This window comes from Stomoxys calcitrans, chromosome 1 (genome assembly GCF_963082655.1).
Source record: "Stomoxys calcitrans chromosome 1, idStoCalc2.1, whole genome shotgun sequence".
NCBI lineage: Eukaryota > Metazoa > Arthropoda > Insecta > Diptera > Muscidae > Stomoxys > Stomoxys calcitrans.
This window is the reverse complement of record NC_081552.1, coordinates 249,696,885-249,714,449: the sequence shown is the minus strand read 5'-3', so window position 1 is coordinate 249,714,449 and position 17,565 is coordinate 249,696,885. Positions and strand designations below refer to the sequence as shown.

General features: G+C 39.7%; 2 protein-coding genes across 3 annotated transcripts in view; both read left to right on the top strand.

The window, feature by feature from the left end:
• Positions 1–5,547, top strand: part of LOC106094732 (gustatory receptor for sugar taste 64a) — a 13,765-nt gene extending 8,218 nt beyond the window's left edge. For both annotated transcript variants that reach the window (XM_059370985.1, XM_059370984.1), the window contains exons 5-9: positions 69–191; positions 347–501; positions 584–746; positions 813–902; positions 5,318–5,547. In XM_059370985.1, the coding sequence (XP_059226968.1) occupies positions 69–191; positions 347–501; positions 584–746; positions 813–902; positions 5,318–5,407 (621 nt within the window). In that variant the 3' untranslated portion in view covers positions 5,408–5,547. The remainder of the gene's footprint in view (positions 1–68; positions 192–346; positions 502–583; positions 747–812; positions 903–5,317) is intronic.
• Positions 5,548–5,938: 391 nt separating this feature from the next.
• Positions 5,939–16,687, top strand: LOC106095053 (gustatory receptor for sugar taste 64b-like). The gene is made up of 8 exons (XM_059369222.1): positions 5,939–6,441; positions 6,504–6,701; positions 10,491–10,651; positions 10,714–10,836; positions 15,880–16,034; positions 16,145–16,310; positions 16,407–16,496; positions 16,556–16,687. Exons 1-8 carry the CDS (start codon positions 6,312–6,314, stop codon positions 16,685–16,687), a joined length of 1,155 nt encoding a protein of 384 aa, XP_059225205.1. The 5' UTR covers positions 5,939–6,311.
• The last annotated feature ends 878 nt before the right edge of the window (positions 16,688–17,565 follow it).

The following is a 17,565-nucleotide window of genomic DNA, read 5'->3' as shown; positions in this document are numbered from 1 at the left end:
TGTGTTCCATTTACTTTTTACTGATTTTAAATCAATTTTCCTATTTCTTTCTATGACTTCTTCTTAAGGTTGTCAATGGCTTGTGCACATTCATTTGGAATTACATGGACATGTTCATTATGATGGTGAGCAAAGGCATAGCCTATCGATTTGAGCAGATAACGATACGTATAAACAAATTGGCAAACAAGGTAAGAAATCTAACAAAATATGCGTTTTTCCATATCCGGCGACAATGATTGGCCAGAATGCTTCACACCAACAAATAAACATTAAAGATAGACATTTCTAAAGAAATTCGTTTGTTGCCGGTTACATCTGGCTTGTGCGGCTGTTGACATGCCAGGAAGTTCCCGAATCTGTATTCATCGAAATACGTGAGCATTATGTGAAATTGTGCGAACTACTGGAAATGGTCGATGAGAATCTCTCTGGCATAATATTGTTGTCATGCATTAACAATTTATATTTTGTATGCTATCAACTGTTGAATGTTTTTAAGTAAGTGAAGATCTGAGATTTTAGAAACTAAAGAACTCTTCAAATATGCCTTTTTATTATTTCATCGTTTTGCGATTAAAAGCAAACTCCGTTGGCCCATTAATTATGTCTACTTTTGGTATTCCTTGCTATATTTGATTGGTCGTACGGCCTTTGTCTTCCTTTCGGCGGCCGCCATTAATGATGAGTCCAAAGGTGGTCTAGCGGTTCTACGCCGTGTCTCCAGCAAAACATGGTGTGTGGAGGTGAGCTAATGAAACACAACTAAATGCATTTTAAATAAACTTTTTTTATTCGAATGGTATTTACAGATCGAGCGTTTAATATTTGCCATGACCACCCAGACAGTAGCCTTGTCTGGAAAGAAATTCTATTTTTTAACAAGGCGTTTGCTCTTTGGGGTAAGATGAAATTTTTCATATATGTGAGATGTTTGTAGGCTCCGTAGAATGGACAAATGATCCTAAACTAGTTATTCCGTAAAAACTCAACATACCGATGCTTTTGAATAGAATTAATTTTTTTAGGGACGTCGAGGGGTCCAACACAATTTACTGTCAGAAAGTTAAGTGGTCTAGTACATCTCTTTGTACCAAATTCTGCGAAATCTGATAATAACCCCCACCTTTATGGTCCCTACACAAAAAAAAAAAACAAGTAAGAGCGTGGTATGTTCGGCCGGGCCGAATCTTATATACCCTCCACCATTGATCGCATTTGTCGAGTTCTATGCGCGGTATCTCTTTTTAGACAAACATAGAATATTGAATAAGAACTATTATCCTATTGGAGCTATATCAAGTTATAGTCCGATTCGGACCATAAATGAATGCTGATTGACATTGTAGAAGTCATTGTGTAATATTTCAGTTCATTCGGATAAGAATTGCGCGTTGTAGGGGCTCAAGAAGCAAAATCGGGAGATAGGTTTATATAAGAGCTGTATCAAGCTATTGATCGATTCAGACCATACTAGACACGTATGTTGAAGGTCATGAGAGAAGCCATTGTACAAAATTTCAGCCAAATCGGATGAGAATTGCGCCCTCTAGAGGTTCAAGAAGTCAAGATCCCAGATCGGTTTATATGGCAGCTATATCAGGTTCTATATCGATTTACGCCATACTTAGCACAGTTATTGGAAGTTATAACAAAACACCTCATGCAAAATTTCAGCCAAATCGGATAAGAATTGCGCCCTCAATTGGCTCAAGAAGTCAAGATCCAAGATCGGTTTATATGACAGCTATACCAGATTATGAACCGATTTGAATCATACTTAGCACAGTTGTTGAAAGTAATACCAAAACACTACGTACAAAATTTCAGTTGAATCGGACGATAATTGCGCCCTCTAGAGGCTCAAGAAATCCAGACCCCAGATCGGTTTATATGACAGCTATACCAGATTATGAACCGATTTGAACCATACTTGGCACAATAGTTGGATATCATAACAAAATACGTCGTGCTCAATTTCATTCCAATCGGATAAGATTTGCGCCTTCTAGAGGTTCAAGAAGTCAAGACCCAAGGTCGGTTTATATGGCAGCTATATCAGGTTATGGACCGATTTAAACCATACTTGGCACAATTGTTGGATATCATACCAAAACACGTCGTGCAAAATTTCATTCAAATCGGATAAGAATTGCGCACTCTAGAGGCTCAAGAAGTCAAGACCCAAGATCGGTTTATATGGCAGCTATATCAGGTTATATACCGATTTAAACCATACTTGGCACAATTGTTGGATATCATAACAAAATACGTCGTGCAAAATTTCATTCCAATCGGATAAGATTTGCGCCTTCTAGAGGTTCAAGAAGTCAAGACCCAAGATGGGTTTATATGGCAGCTATATCAAAACATGGACCGATGTGGCCCATTTACAATACCAATTGGCCTACACTAATAAGAAGTATTTGTGCAAAATTTCAAGCGGCTAGCTCTACTCCTTCGGAAGTTAGCGTGCTTTCGACAGACTGACGGATGGACGGACGGACAGACGGACGGACGGACGGACAGACGGACGGACATGGCTAGATCGACATAAAATTTCGCGACGATCAAGAATATATATACTTTATGGGGTCTCAGACGAATATTTCGAGTAGTTACAAACAGAATGACGAAATTAGTATACCTCCCATCCTATGGTGGAGGGTTTAAAAATAGCTCGAAGAAAAAACTAACTACCAAATTTGTATGTGAAACTTCAAATTCTCAACAAATTTAAGCATTGAATCGAAGACATTCTTTGTTGAAGTACGTAAGTAAGTCTCTACAAGAGACTTGACAGACAAAATTATTGAAATTTGGTTGATTTCAACAAATTCTTTAGTAAAAATAGGCGTACTACTGCGTAGAGCACAAGACTTCCAAGCCATTAATGATTGCAAACCCATGTTCAAGTCTCCCGATCATCCAAAACAATATTTTTGTATTTTTTTTTTCATTAAACTTATTTTAGAAAATTCGGCATAAAATTTGTTCTTTGGTTCGTTGAGATTCAAAATAAATTGTTGCAGAAAAATTAACAAGTTTCGTAGTCGCTTTTTCGACCAAATTTGTTGTTTTTCAAAATTATTTTTATCTGTGTAGACTTTTAATTGGGAGTTCGGCATAGACCGATCTAGACTGTATTCGGTACAAGCGTGAAGGTTAACATAACTCATTGTACCAAATTTCAGCGAAACGGGTTAAAAAATGAACCTTTTATGAACCCAAGAACTTAAGTTGGTATAGGCCTGTATGTATATGGCAGCTATATCAAAATATAGACCCATTGGAACCATATAGAGCACGGATGTCGAAAAGCCTAACATATCTCACAGTGCAAAATTTCAACGAAATTGGGTAATAAATGAGCCCTTTAAGGGCTAAGACTTCAAACTGGATGATCGGTCAATAGGGCAACAATATTCAAATATAGACCCATCTGGGCCATATCGAACACTGCTGACGAAGAGCTTAACACAGCTCATTGTGCTAAATTTCAGTGAAATCGGGTAATAAACGCTGCTTTTATGGGCCCATGAATTTAAATCTAAAGTTCGATATATATGGCAGCTATATTCAAATATAGGCCGATCTTGACCATGGTTAGGTTAGGTAAGAGTGGCAGCCCTTATAGACTCACTTAGACAATTTTAAATCCATTGTGATACCACAGTAGCGACAGACCAAGGCTTCTGGCAGGAAGCGAACCCACGACCCCGCACTGGTAATCCAAGCACGTTACCAACTCGGTTACCGGGGCCAATCTTGACCATACTGGGTACAGTTGTCGACGGGCCTTACACTGCTCATTGTGCAATTTTTCAGTGAAATCGGCAAATAAATTAAAATTTTATGGGCTCAAAGTCCTTAGATTGAAAAATCGGTATATATGTCAACTAGGGGCGTAACACAACTCGCTATCCCAAATTTGAAGGAAATTGGACAAAAAGTGCATCTATTATGGGGCCAAGACCTTAAATCTAGAGATCGGTCTATACGGTAGCTATATCCATATCTGAACCGATCTAATCCAAATTGAACACGCACCTTTTATGGGCCCAAGGTGCGATCTAGATGAAACCGATCTAGGTGAAACCGAAAGGTGAAACCGATCTAGGATCTTGACTTCTTGAGCCTCTAGAGGGCGTAATTCTTATCCGATTGGAATGAAATTTTGCACGACATGTTTTGTTATGATATCCAACAAGTGTGCCAAAGATAGTTCAAATCGGTTTATAACCTGATATAGCTGTCATATAAACCAATCTTGGGTATTGACTTCTTGAGCCTCTAGAGGGCGCAATTCTTATCCGATTTGGCTCAAATTTTGCATGACGTATTTTATTTTTATTTTCAACAACTGTGTCAACAAAGGTTCAATCGGTTCATAACCTGATATAGCTGCCATATAAACCGATCTGGGATCTTGAGCCTCTAGAGGGCGCAATTCTCATCCGATTTGGCAGAAATTTTGTACAACGGATCCTCTCATGACCATCAATATAAGTGTGTATTATAATCTGAATCGGTTTAAAGCCTCATACAGCTCCCATATAAATCGATCTCTCTATTTAACTTCTTGAGCCCCCAAAGGGCGCAATGTTTATTCGAATTGGCTGACATTTTACACAGGTCTCCAACATATAATTTAATTGTGGTCCAAACCGGACCATATCTTCATATCGCTCTAATAGCAGAGCAAATCTTTTCTTACATCCTTTGTTGCCTAAGAAGAGATGCTGGGAAAAGAGCCCGACAAATGCAATCCATGGTGGAGGGTATATAAGATTCGGTCCGGACGAACTTAGCACGCTTTTACTTGTTTTTTAATCGATTTCGCTACAATTTAAAACAGTGAGTAGGTTAAGACCTCCCAATCGACCTAAATATGGTTCTGATCGGACTATATTTAGGTATAGCTGCCATATAGACCGATCTGCCCATAAGGGGTCTGAAGCCCATAAAAGCTTCATTTTTTAACCGATATCGCTGAAATTTGAGACAGGGGATTATCTTAAGCCTCCTGATACCCGACCTAAATATGGTTCTGATCGGACTATATTAAGATATGGCTGCCATATAGACCGATCTGCCGATTTCGCTGAAAATTGAAACAGTGAGCTTTTCTGAGCCTCACGATATCCGGCTTGCCTCTTTACTTGTTCTAATTTATTTTTTGTCACACTATATTTTATGTGTCTACGCCCCTGGCTTTCCATGTAGCTTAGTGTATCTGGCTGCTTAGCTTTGCATTATTAAGAATGAAGTCATTTGAAAGCTAATTTTCCTTCTAATTAGTCCCATTTCATTTCAGATGGCTGGTACCATAGTTACCTATGAATTGGTTCTATTGCAATTCGATGAACCCAACAGAGCCAAGGGATTGCCAAATCTTTGTGGTTGATGGGTCGACAAGATGCACATAATTAAGCAGGAAGCTTAGCAACTATCATCCCATCATATCGTTGCAGTTAATGCTATTGTAAAATGATTCAATAAAGTTGGTAAAACAGAGAAAGAAAGTTCACACCTACATTAATACAAGTACAGAATTTCCTTTGAATAGAGAAAATAATTATATTTTCCATAGCCTTGAGTTGATATCAGAGGTAAGTTCAACACCCACAGCAACACCCACTGACATTCCCGGAATAAGCTTATGGATCAGAAAAATATTGCAGGTTGCTGAATACCTGAATACCTAGAAGTGCCAAAGCATTGGTGTGGTGTGAGTTCATTTGATATTCTCGTTTAAATGGAACAACGACATGCAACAAAGTGGACCATGCTACTTTATTGTTGCTGTACCTTCACACTACAAATCGTCCCACTAATGCATGCAGGTGGGTTTGCCTTGGAATTAGATTATGCTGCAACGAATTAGTTGGTTGGTTTGAAAAAAAAAAAAGTTTATTTTCATAGTTGCTCATAGCACTGCTGCTTTTTAGCTGCTTTGGGTTACAACTTGCTGGAGGGCTATATAAATTTACTGGTAACAATATAAGTTTAAGTTACGTGGCTTTTCCGAAAACATTCAAATTAAATTGGAGTTTGTATGAAATAGTTCAATCAATTTATTCTCATTATGGAACGCCAAACGTTTCATGAGTCCGCGCGTAAAAGTGAGTAAGGATGAATGAAAAGGAAGATGGGAAAAATCCAAACCAATTTACAGAATAAGTCACTCTAAAGATTTCCTTGAACATAGAATTATGAATATAAGCGTTTAATCATTTCTTGCTCTAGTCTTTGTCATATCTTTACTCTTTGGAGTGCTTCCTATTTCGAATGTCTGGCAAAAGGATGTGATGAAGATTAATTTCAATTGGCTAAGTTGGCCAACCGTTTATGCAGCCATGATAATGCTATGGAATATCTTTGAATTTGGTGCAGCCATGTATAAAATTTCAATAACAAGTGTCAACTTTCATTCATCGGGTAAGGTTTGAATATTTGCAAACCGCCTTCTACTACAAGTAATCATTTCTTTACATTTCCAGGCATCATATCCTTCTTCATTGTTTGCATTCTGGAACACTGCTGTTTTTGGCGTGTGGCCAAAAAATGGCCGCAATTGATAAAACAATGGCGCCAAGTGGAGCAGATATTTCTTCAATTGCCCTATCGTTTATATGTGGATTATAATATGAAATTTTGGTTATGGTTTTGGTATTTGCTTATAATGAGCTGCGGTTTAGGTCGGGTTTTGAAAAAAACAAGCAAAAAGGCGTTAAGTTCGGCCGAGTCGAACTTTGGATACCCACCACCTGGGGTTTATATCTAAACCAACTTTCGTCAAAATCTGGTGAAAAAATACAAACCTTATGCCCCATAGCAGCTATATCGAAATATGTTCCGATTTGGACCAAATACTTATACGTCATTGTTCAATTGAGTATAACAAAATATTAGTCCTTTTAGTAGCTATATCTACAAATAAACCGATCTGAACCATATACGACACGCATGTCGAAAAGCCTTACATAAGTCACTGTGTCAAATTTCAGTCAAATCGGATTATAAATGCGCCTTTTATGAGCCCAAGACTTTAAATCGAGAGATCGGTCTATATGGCAGTTATATCCAAATCTGGAACGATCTGAGCCAAACTGAAAAAAGCTGTCGAAGGGCCTAACACAACTCACTGCCTCAAATTTCGGCGAAATCCGACAATAAATGTGCCTTTTATGGGCCCAAAATCATAAATCGAGAGATCGGTCTATATGAGAGATATATGCAAATCTTGATCGATATAAGCCAAATTGCAGAAATATGTCGAAGAGCCTAACACAACTCACTGTCTCATATTTCGGCGAAATCGGACAATAAATGTGGATTTTATGGGCCTAAGACTCTAAATCAGCGGATCGGTCTATATGACAGCTATATCCAAGTCTAAACCGATCTGTGCCAAATTGAAGAAAGATGTCGAAGTTCCCAACACAACTCACTGTCCCAAACTTCAGCAAAATCGGACAATAATTGCGCCTTTATGGGGACAAGACCTTAAATCGAGAGATCGGTCTATATGACAGCTATATCCAAATCTGGACCGATCTGAGCCAAATTAAGGATGGATGTCGAAGGGCCTAACACAACTCACTGTCCCAAGTTTTGGCAAAATCGGACAGTATATGCGCCTTTTATCAGCCCTAAACCTTAAATCGAGAGATCGGTATATATGGCAGCTATATCCAAATCTGGACCGATCTGGATCAAATTGAAGAGGGATATCGGAGGGCCTGACACAACTCATTGTCCCAAATTTCGGCGACATCGGACAATAAATGCGCCTTTTGTGGGTCCAAAGTCTTAAATCGAGAGATCGGTCTATATGGCAGCTATATCCAAAACTGGACCGATCTGAGTCAAATTGAGGAAAAATGTTGAAGGGCCCAACACAACTCACTGTCCCAAGTTTTGACAAAATCGGACAATATATGCGCCTTTTATCAGCCTAAGACCTTAAATTGAGAGATCGGTCTATATGGCAGTTATATCCAAATCTGAACCGATCTGGGCCAAATCGAAGAAGGATATCAAAGAGCTTAGCACAACTCACTATCCCAAATTTTGGCAAAATCGGACAATAAATTCGCCTTTTGTGGGTATAAAGCCTTAAATCGAGAGATCCGTCTATATGGCAGCTACATCCAAACCTGGACCTATCTGAAGAGCGATGTCGAAGGTCTAAACTTAACTCACTGTCCCAAATTTCGGCGACATCGAGCAATAAATGCGTCTTTTATGGGCCCAAAACCTTAAATCAAGCGATCGGTCTATATGGCAGCTTTATTCAAATCTGAACCCATCTGGGTGAAATTAAAGAAGAATGTCAAAGGGCTTAACACTACTCACTGTCCCAAATTTTGGCAAAATCGGACAATATATGCGCCTTTTATCAGCCCAAGACCATAAATCGAAAAATCGGTCTATATGAAACCTATATCCAAATTTGGACCGATCTGAGCCAAATTAAGGATGGATGTCGAAGGGCCTAACACAACTCACTGTCCCAAATTTTAGCAAAATCGGTTTATAAGTGTGGCTTTTATGGGCCCAAGACCTTAAGTCGAGAGATCGGTCTATATGGGGGCTATATCAAGATATAGTCCGATATAGCCCATCTTCGAACTTAATCTGCTTATGGACAAAAAAAGAATCTGTGGAAGGTTTCAGCTCAATATCTTTATTTTTAAAGACTGTAGCGTGATTTCAACAGACAGACGGATAGACGGACGGACATGGCTAGATCGTTTTAGATTTTTACCTTGATCAAGAATATATATACATTATTGGGTCAGAAGTGGATATTTCGATGTGTTGCAAACGGAATGACAAAATGAATATACCCCCATCCTTCGGTGGTGGGTATAAAAACAGCATTTTTAATTTTTATACCCACCACGATAAGATGGGGGTATACTAATCCAGTCATTTCGTTTGTAACACCTCGAAATATTGACCTAAAACCCTATAAGGTATATTTATATTTTTTATGGCTTGACATTCTAAATCGATCTAACTATGTCCGTCCGTCCGTGCGTCTGTCGAAATCACGATAGCGGTCGAAATTGTAAAGCTAGCCGCTTGAAATTTTGCACATATACTTCTTATTGTTTCAGATTTGGATATAGCCCCCATTTGAACCGATCTCCTGATTTGACTTCTTGAGCCCTTGGAAGCCGCAATTTTTGTCCGATTTGGCTGACATTTTGCACAACGCGTTTTGGTATGACTTTCAACAACTGTTCTAAGTACGGTCCAAATCGGTCTATAACCTGATATAGCTCCCATATAAACCGATCTCCGGATTTAATTTCTTGAGCCCCTGAAAACCGATCTCTCGATTTGACCTCTTGAGCCCTTGGAAGCCGCAATTTTTGTCCGATTTTTTGCACAAAGCGTTTTGGTACGACTTTCAACAACTTTTCCAAGTACGGTCCAAATCGGTCTATAATCTGATATAGTTCCCATATAAACCGATCTCCCGATTTAATTTCTTAAGCCCCTGAAAGCCGATCTCCCGATTTGACTTCTTGACCCCTTAGAACCCGCAATTTTTGTCCGATTTTTTGCACAAAGCGTTTTGGTATGACTTTCAACAACTTTTCCAAGTACGGTCCAAATCGGTCTATAATCTGATATAGTTCCCATATAAACCGAAATCCCGATTTAATTTCTTGAGCTCCTGAAAGCCACAAATTTTGTCCGATTTAGCTGAAATTTTGGATGAAATGTTTTGTTATTACTTCCAACCACTGTGCGAAGTACGGTCCGAATCAGTCCATAACCTGATATAGCTCCCATATAAACCGAAATCCCGATTTAATTTCTTGAGCTCCTGAAAGCCACAATTTTTGCCCGATTTAGCTGAAATTTTGGATGAAATGTTTTGTTATTACTTCCAACCACTGTGCGAAGTACGGTCCGAATCAGTCCATAACCTGATATAGCTCCCATATAAACCGATCTCCCGATTTGACTTCTTGAGCCCTTACTAAACATAATTTATGTCCGATTTGGCTGTAATTTTATAATGGTGTTCCGTTATGACTTCCAACAACTGTGCCAGCTGCGGTCCAAAACGGCCAAGAACCTGATATAGCTTCCATACAAACCGATCACCCGATTTGACTTCTTGAGGCCCTACAAACCGCAATTTTTGTCCGATTTGGCTGAAACTTTGCACATAGTGTTGTATTACGACTTCCAACAACTGTGTCAAGTATGGTCCAAATGGGTCTACCATCTGGTATAGCTCCCATGTAATCCGATTTCCCGATCATCCTTGTTCGGTTCCCAGAAGCTTTAACCTTTGCTGGTTTGACAGAAGTTTGGTATGTAGAACAAAATTTTGCCCTTTAGCTAAATTTATTTTGTATAGGTTTTTTGCAGAATCCATGGTGGTGGGTTCCCATAATTCGACCATGCCGAACTTTGCTCGCTTTTACTTGTTTATATTGAACTATGATTCTTTTTTTCAGTGGAACATTGTTTACTGGTATTCAACTCTTTTCAAAAAACCGAATTGGAGAGAACCCAATGCAATTTGAATGACAGTTATTGGGAAACTCTGTATGGACGTGAGAGATCTCATTTACGTTTGTTTTTGCCATTTCAACTCTGGGCCTTGCCATTCTTTGAGGTAAAATCATTGGAAGGGGCCTAGTAAGAGTAAATAAATTTTAATTGATTTTTCTTTTGCAGTTTTTTAATTTAACTCTAGCTTATCCACGTTCCTTTAGTGATGTTTTCATTATACTCGTCGGCATTGGTTTGGGTAGCAGATTTCGTCAACTTTACCTAAGAATAGAGGCAGTCCAGGGAAAGGTAGGTACTCGTATGTAATTAAAAAGAAACAAATGAAAGTGCATTAAGTTCGGCCGGACGGAACTGGGGATGCCATCCACCACTGGTTTATATCTTATCAACATTTTGTCGAAGTCGGATGGAAAATGCGTCTATACAGCAGCTATACCTAAATATTTTTGGATCTGGACCATATTCGGTAATGTTCGGTAGGGATCTAATACAACTCACTGTACCAAATTTATGTGAAATCGGGTAATAAAGGTCCGTTTTATTGAACTAAATGCTTAAATCAGGAGATTGGTCTATGTGGCAGCCATATCTAAATTTAGTCCGATCTGGACTAGTTCTTGACAAGGGTGATTGTTCGCTCTGAAACAATCACTCTTTAATATTAAACGAAGCTCTGCCATATCGGATCATGGTTTCCATGACAATATACCCTTAATGACGGTTTTACACTCCGTGAAGTCAACACTGAAGTCTCAAGCAATATCCAAGCCCTGCACATTCCGAGTTTCCAGCGCAAGTCTGAAAACTTTTTCAACTAAGATGAGCAGCAAACAACCAAGGAGCGGATCTACCATGAGGTTCCATATATATGAAGTACAGGTGGACTCCCGAGGACATTTTCGCTCAATATTCTTTGAAACTGTGTCGGTAGCATCAACCACACAAGCCGTTATATCACAAAAGTAGGTTAGTTTAGGTTGTAGTGGATTATACCAAACCATTGTCTTGATATCCGCTGAGGCCCTATGTGGCCTAGCGGATGCTCTCTCCACCACTCGGTTAACCCTATCAATATCCCACTATGTGTCGCATGTTCCATCACCGGCCGCCAGACATGGCAACCATACGTCGACACCGGCCGTATCATCGCCGAGTTCAACCAATGCATGCATCTTGGGTTCAACTCCGATCTACTACCCACGAACCCCTAACAGGAATAAAGCGCAGCTAACCCCTTCTTCAGCCTAGATTCCCTATTGAAAATCCAGTTCAACTTGCTGTCCAGAACCACCCCAAGGAATTTGGCTGATCCTGAGTGGCATGGGAGCCACACCATGCAGTGAGGGAAGCCTATACTAGGGAACTCTCCCCTTCCGTGTGTGAGCAATACCATCACAGAAGTAACTAACCCAGAAAGAATGTTCCCAACAACCTTTCTCGCTTACAGGACAAAAAATGTTTGTCTCAATTTTAAGGATTTAACCCAAAGATAAGTAAACTTCTTTTAAAGATGAGATAAATTTTCTAACTTTTTAAGGAAACATTTCCTTTGGTGAAAGATATTTTTCTTGATATTAAAGATTTTTTATTTTACATGGTTAACTAGCTGGACAGGGCCCGCTCTGCTGCCTCTCTTATTTCATCTGAGCCCTACACTGGCACGGTCTTGAAAAAAGTCTTGGTTGGGGGTGCTTGTACGGCTTTTCAGATATTTCGCCCCAAAGTGGATATCATATTGGTGCTCTACTCCCAAATTTCTTTTTTTTGAGCCTTTTATTGCTATGGTCGGTAAATATGTCCGGTATGGGGGTGTTTTTGGCGGTGAAGTGGTATCCCCATGTACCAGATTCTTGCTCTAGCCTCAAATACATTGCATGAGAGCCTAATTTTGTCATTATTTGTTAAAATTTCCATTTGGCGGGATTTGTGGGTGGGGCGGCTGTCCCTCCCGCCTTTGACAAGTATACGACATTTCTGTTTTTAAGGTATTATAAACACCCTAAATTTCGGGTAAATCGTCCCACCCATCTCCGAGATCTCGCGCTTTTGAAAAATGGGAAAGGGGAGGGCCCGCCCATTCAAGTTTGGATGTTAGATCTACTTCATTCTCTTAGCTTTGGTGGTGGATTGGAGTAGCCAAACCCTTTGCCCCGAAAGTGGATATCAGATTCATACTCTACTCCCAAAAACCACATTTGAGCTACATTATGAAATAGTCGGTATATATGTGTGTTTCAGGGGGAGTTTATGAGATGAGTCAACCCTGAAACACTTGGCCATAAAACAGATATCAGATTTGAGCCCCTTTTTGCCATAATCCATAGCCCTGAAAAAATTTCAGCATCGTTCTCTGCTGTTAAATTCCTTTTATTTGAGCCCAAATTGCAATTGGTTTAGGGGAAATTTATTTTGTGAGACTATCTCCACACACTTGGTCTCAAAATTGGTTATCAAATTTGTTTTCTACTCTTGAGCCCTTTATTGCCATAGTAAGCAAACATGGCCGGTTTGAAGGGGATCTAGGGGGTGAACCCCCAAATAGTATTAGCATACGATTTGGTTTGAGCTTCATAATGTCAAGCATTTTGAAGGTGGCGATCAAGATGTTCAGGGCTACGGGTCTCGTTCAGATCCACACTTATTATTTTTTTTGGTATTCGAATAAGAATTGGGCCCTTTGGGGGTTCAAGAAGTAAAATAGCGAGATCGATTTATATGGGAGCTGTATTAGGCTATAGACCGATTAAGACCATAATAAACACGTATGCAGATGGTCATGAGAGGAACCGTCGTATAAAATTTCAGGCAAATCGGATAACAATTGCGACCTCTAGAGACTCAAGAAGTCATGATCCCAGATCGGTTTATATGGCAGCTATATCAGGTTATGAACCGATTTGAACCTTATTTGACACAGTTGTTGAAAGTAAGAATAAAATACGTCATGTAAAATTTCAGCCAAATCGGATAGGAAATGCGTCCTCTAGAGGCTCAAGGAGTCAAGACCCAAGATCGATTTATATGGCAGCTATATCAAAACATTAGCCGATTTGAACCATACTTGGTACAGTTGTTGCAAGTAAGAATAAAATACGTCATGCAAAATTTCAGCCAAATCGGATAAGAATTGCGCCCTCTAGAGGCTCAAGAAGTCAAGACCCAAGATCGGTTTATATAACAGCTATATCAGGTTATGGACCGATTTGAACCATACTTGGCACAGTTGTTGGATATCATAACAAAATACTTCGTGCAAAAATTCATTCAAATCGGATAAGAATTGCGCCCTCTAGAGGCTCAAAAAGTCAAGACCCAAGATCGGTTTATATGGCAGCTATATCAGGTTATGATCCGATTTGAACCATACTTGTCGCTGTTGTTGGATATCATAACAAAAAACTTCGTGCAAAATTTCATTCCAATCGGATAAGAATTGCGTCCTCTAGAGACTCAAGAAGTCAAGACCCAAGATCGGTTTATATGGCAGCTATATCAGGTTATTGACCGATATGGCCCATTTACAATCCCTACCGACCTACACTAATAAGAAGTATTTGTGCAAAATTTCAAGCGTCTAGCTTTACTCCTTTGAAAGTTTGCGTGCTTTCGACAGACAGACGGACGGACGGACAGACGGAGGGACATGGCTAGATCGACATGGGGTCTTAGACGAATATTTCGAGTAGTAACAAACAGAATGACGAATTTAGTATACTATGGTGGATAGGATGGGGGGAAGGGGATTGGCCTCTGACATTTGAGTACAATATTTTCATTTTCCCTATCATTTGAGTACAATTTTTTTTCGGTCGTCCTACTGGACAGTTTGATGTTGTTTTTTATTGGGAGGTGAAGGTCGGTGAAGGGCAGGACGTGACCGAGATACTTGAATCCTTATATCTAAATTAGATTAGAACTTCACGGGTGGGCCGGCCCCAGATTCTGTTTCAAATGTGTATATCAGATTCGTAGTCAACTCTCATAGACCTTTATGCCCGTTTTGGGGTTGGAGAGGCCACGTAGATACCTTGGACCAAATTCTTATAACAGATGTGTACTAAACTTCTAAACATCTTTCATTTGATAACCATATTGTCCCAATCGGTAAATATGTCCTGTTGAGTGGTTTTTGGTTTGGTAGAGAGGCCCGTCAGACATCTTTGACATTTTTATGTCAGATTTGTATTCTACTTTTAAATATTGCCCAAAGCGGTTAAAGTGTTCTGTTGGGTGATGTTTTGGGGAACCCCTCCCCACTCTTAAGTTGACATTTTTATGCCAAGTACGTATTTTACTCTTTAATACCTCTCATTTGATACACATATTTTGCCCTAAGCGGTGAAGGTGTCCTGTTGGGTGGTGTATTTGGGGGATGGGGGACACCCCGACACTAAGGGTGACATTTGTATGCCAAGTTCGTAGTCTACTCTTGATTACCTTTCATTTGATACCCATATTGTCCCAGTCGGTAAACATGTCCGTTCGTGTGGGTTTTGAGATGGGGCGTCCCCCCAGGCTAGTTGACCCCAAAATTGTATAACAATTTCGTGTTTAGTGTCGCCCCGTAGACACCTTGGACCAAATTCTTATAACAGATGTGTACTCAACTTCCAAACACCTTTCATTTGATAACCATATTGTCCCAATCGGTATATATGTCCTGTTGAGTGGTTTTTGGTTTGGTAGAGAGGCCCGTCAGACATCTTTGACATTTTTATGTCAGATTTGTATTCTACTTTTAAATATTTTTCATTTGACACTCATATTGCCCAAAGCCGTAAAAGTGTTCTGTTGGGTGATGTTTTGGGGAAACCCCCCCCCCCCCCACTCTTAAGTTGACATTTTTATGCCAAGTACGTATTTTACTCTTTAATACCTCTCATTTGATACACATATTTTGCCCTAAGCGGTGAAGGTGTCCTGTTGGGTGGTGCATCTGGGGGATGGGGGACACCCCGACACTAAGGGTGACATTTGTATGCCAAGTTCGTAGTCTACTCTTGATTACCTTTCATTTGATACCCATATTGTCCCAGTCGGTAAACATGTCCGTTCGGGTGGGTTTTGAGATGGGGCTTCCCCCCAAGTTAGTTGACCCCAAAATTGTATAACAATTTCGTGTTTAGTGTCGCCCCGTAGACACCTTGGACCCGTGTTTAGTGTCGCCCGCATTATGAGGATATAACAATCGCTGAAAATTTTTTCTGATGTTCTCTATAGGATTCGAACCCAAGCGCTCAGAGTCATCACCACACTTTAATTGAATTGCAACTTCTTTCCTTTCATTCATGTATGCACATGAATATTCAATTTATTTTTGTTTTGTTTAAGGCCATGCCTGCTATATTCTGGAAGGAAACTCGTGAACATTATCTTGTATTGAAGAAATTGTTACGCCTGGTCAACGATGCCATGTGGCCCTTGGTTCTATTGAGTTGTGAAAACAACATGTACTTCATATGTTTTCAGTTATTCAACAGTTTTTTGTAAGTCATTGCCGTAGAAAACACCACCACCCTCAACACATGCCATTGATTCTAAGGCCAAGTTCCGGTAATCCAATGGGCTTTCCACTAATTTCTAATTGACATTTCAGGAATATTGGCGTAGATTGGGTGGCTGAAATGGCATTTTGGTTCTCCCTCCTCTATAGCATTGTTCGAGCAGTGCTGAAAATCTATTTGGCAGCTCAGGTTGATGAATACACGCAAAAGATTGCATCCTGTTTACGTGATGTACCTTCAAGATCCTGGAATATGGAGGTGGATATCAATGTTTTTTTTTTGTGTATCATATGGGCCAATATTTATTTTATGGATTTTCTTTCAATTTGTGTTTTGTCTTCTATGTCGGTGAAGACTCAACGTTTTAGCGAACAATTGGCGGTGGATGTTACAGCCTTCTCAGCGGCGGATTTTTTCGCATTGACCCGTAAACTTATATTGGGGGTAAGTTTTTGTTTTTTACTGGCGCGAGATTTATTATTTTTCTTTGTTTTCACTTGCAGATGGCCAGCACTGTTGTTACCTACCAGTTAATGGTTGGCGATGTCATCAATCAGGGTTCTATTAAACAAGTCACCGATTTCTGCAAAAAGTATGAACGTTTCGATCACGACAATGAACAACATGATAATTAGTCTTGAAATTAATAAATTTAATGATATTAAAACGATCTCTTCTATCTTTATATATATACAAACTAGCCGAACCGGGCCCGCTCCGCTGCGCCTTCTATAACTCTCTATTATCTTTTTAGGGTGGGTACACTTCGCCCTGAATGCGGATATCGAATTCGTGGCATTGTAGTCTATGAACGCGTTCGAATCCTGGCGAGAACATTGGACAAAGCGGTGTTCATCCCCTCTTTATGTTGGTGAGGTACAATGCCATCCATCGCCATTAAAAAACTTTCCCCAAAGACGTGTAGCACTGCGGGACGCCGTTCGGATTCGGCTATAAAAAAGGTCCCTTATCATTGAGTTGAAACTTAAATCGGAAAGCAATCATTGATGTATGAGAAATTTCCCCTTCTCTGTTTCTGGTGGTAATGTTCTTCCTTAGGGTAATGTTCTCATTTGTGGAGGAATGGGTGCTTGGATCCAAATTTTAATATCATATTCGATTTCTGGTCTACAATACATTTCATTTGATACCCTTATTGTGCCCATCGGAACACTTTTGGATATGGGTGGCGTTTTTGGGGTAAGGGGGAGGGTCCGCCTTCACCCGATATCTGAAAATTATATCGCCTATGTTTTCTTCCAGATAAACGTACACAATCTATGAGAATTTTAAGAAAATCGGTTCAGCCAAATATCATATAGTCATAATGGGTCTAATATGGTTTTTGAGGGGTGGCGTGACCCCCTATACTCCGATCTGATTTTGTATGGAAGATTCGAAATCTACTCCCGAATACCTTTCATTTGAGCTCCTTATTGATCCCCAATATGTCTGTTTGGGGAGTTTTAGGGTTGGGGCGGCCCGATGGGTATTTAGACTCAAATTTTAATAC

Bases quoted from the DNA above. Each gene is read 5' to 3' on its own strand.
- LOC106095053 (XM_059369222.1), top strand. From the start codon at position 6,312: ATGAAGATTAATTTCAATTGGCTAAGTTGGCCAACCGTTTATGCAGCC. The intron at 6,442-6,503 runs GTAAGGTTTGAA...TTACATTTCCAG, and splicing joins TGTCAACTTTCATTCATCGG to GCATCATATCCTTCTTCATT. The intron at 16,497-16,555 runs GTAAGTTTTTGT...TTTCACTTGCAG, and splicing joins CCCGTAAACTTATATTGGGG to ATGGCCAGCACTGTTGTTAC.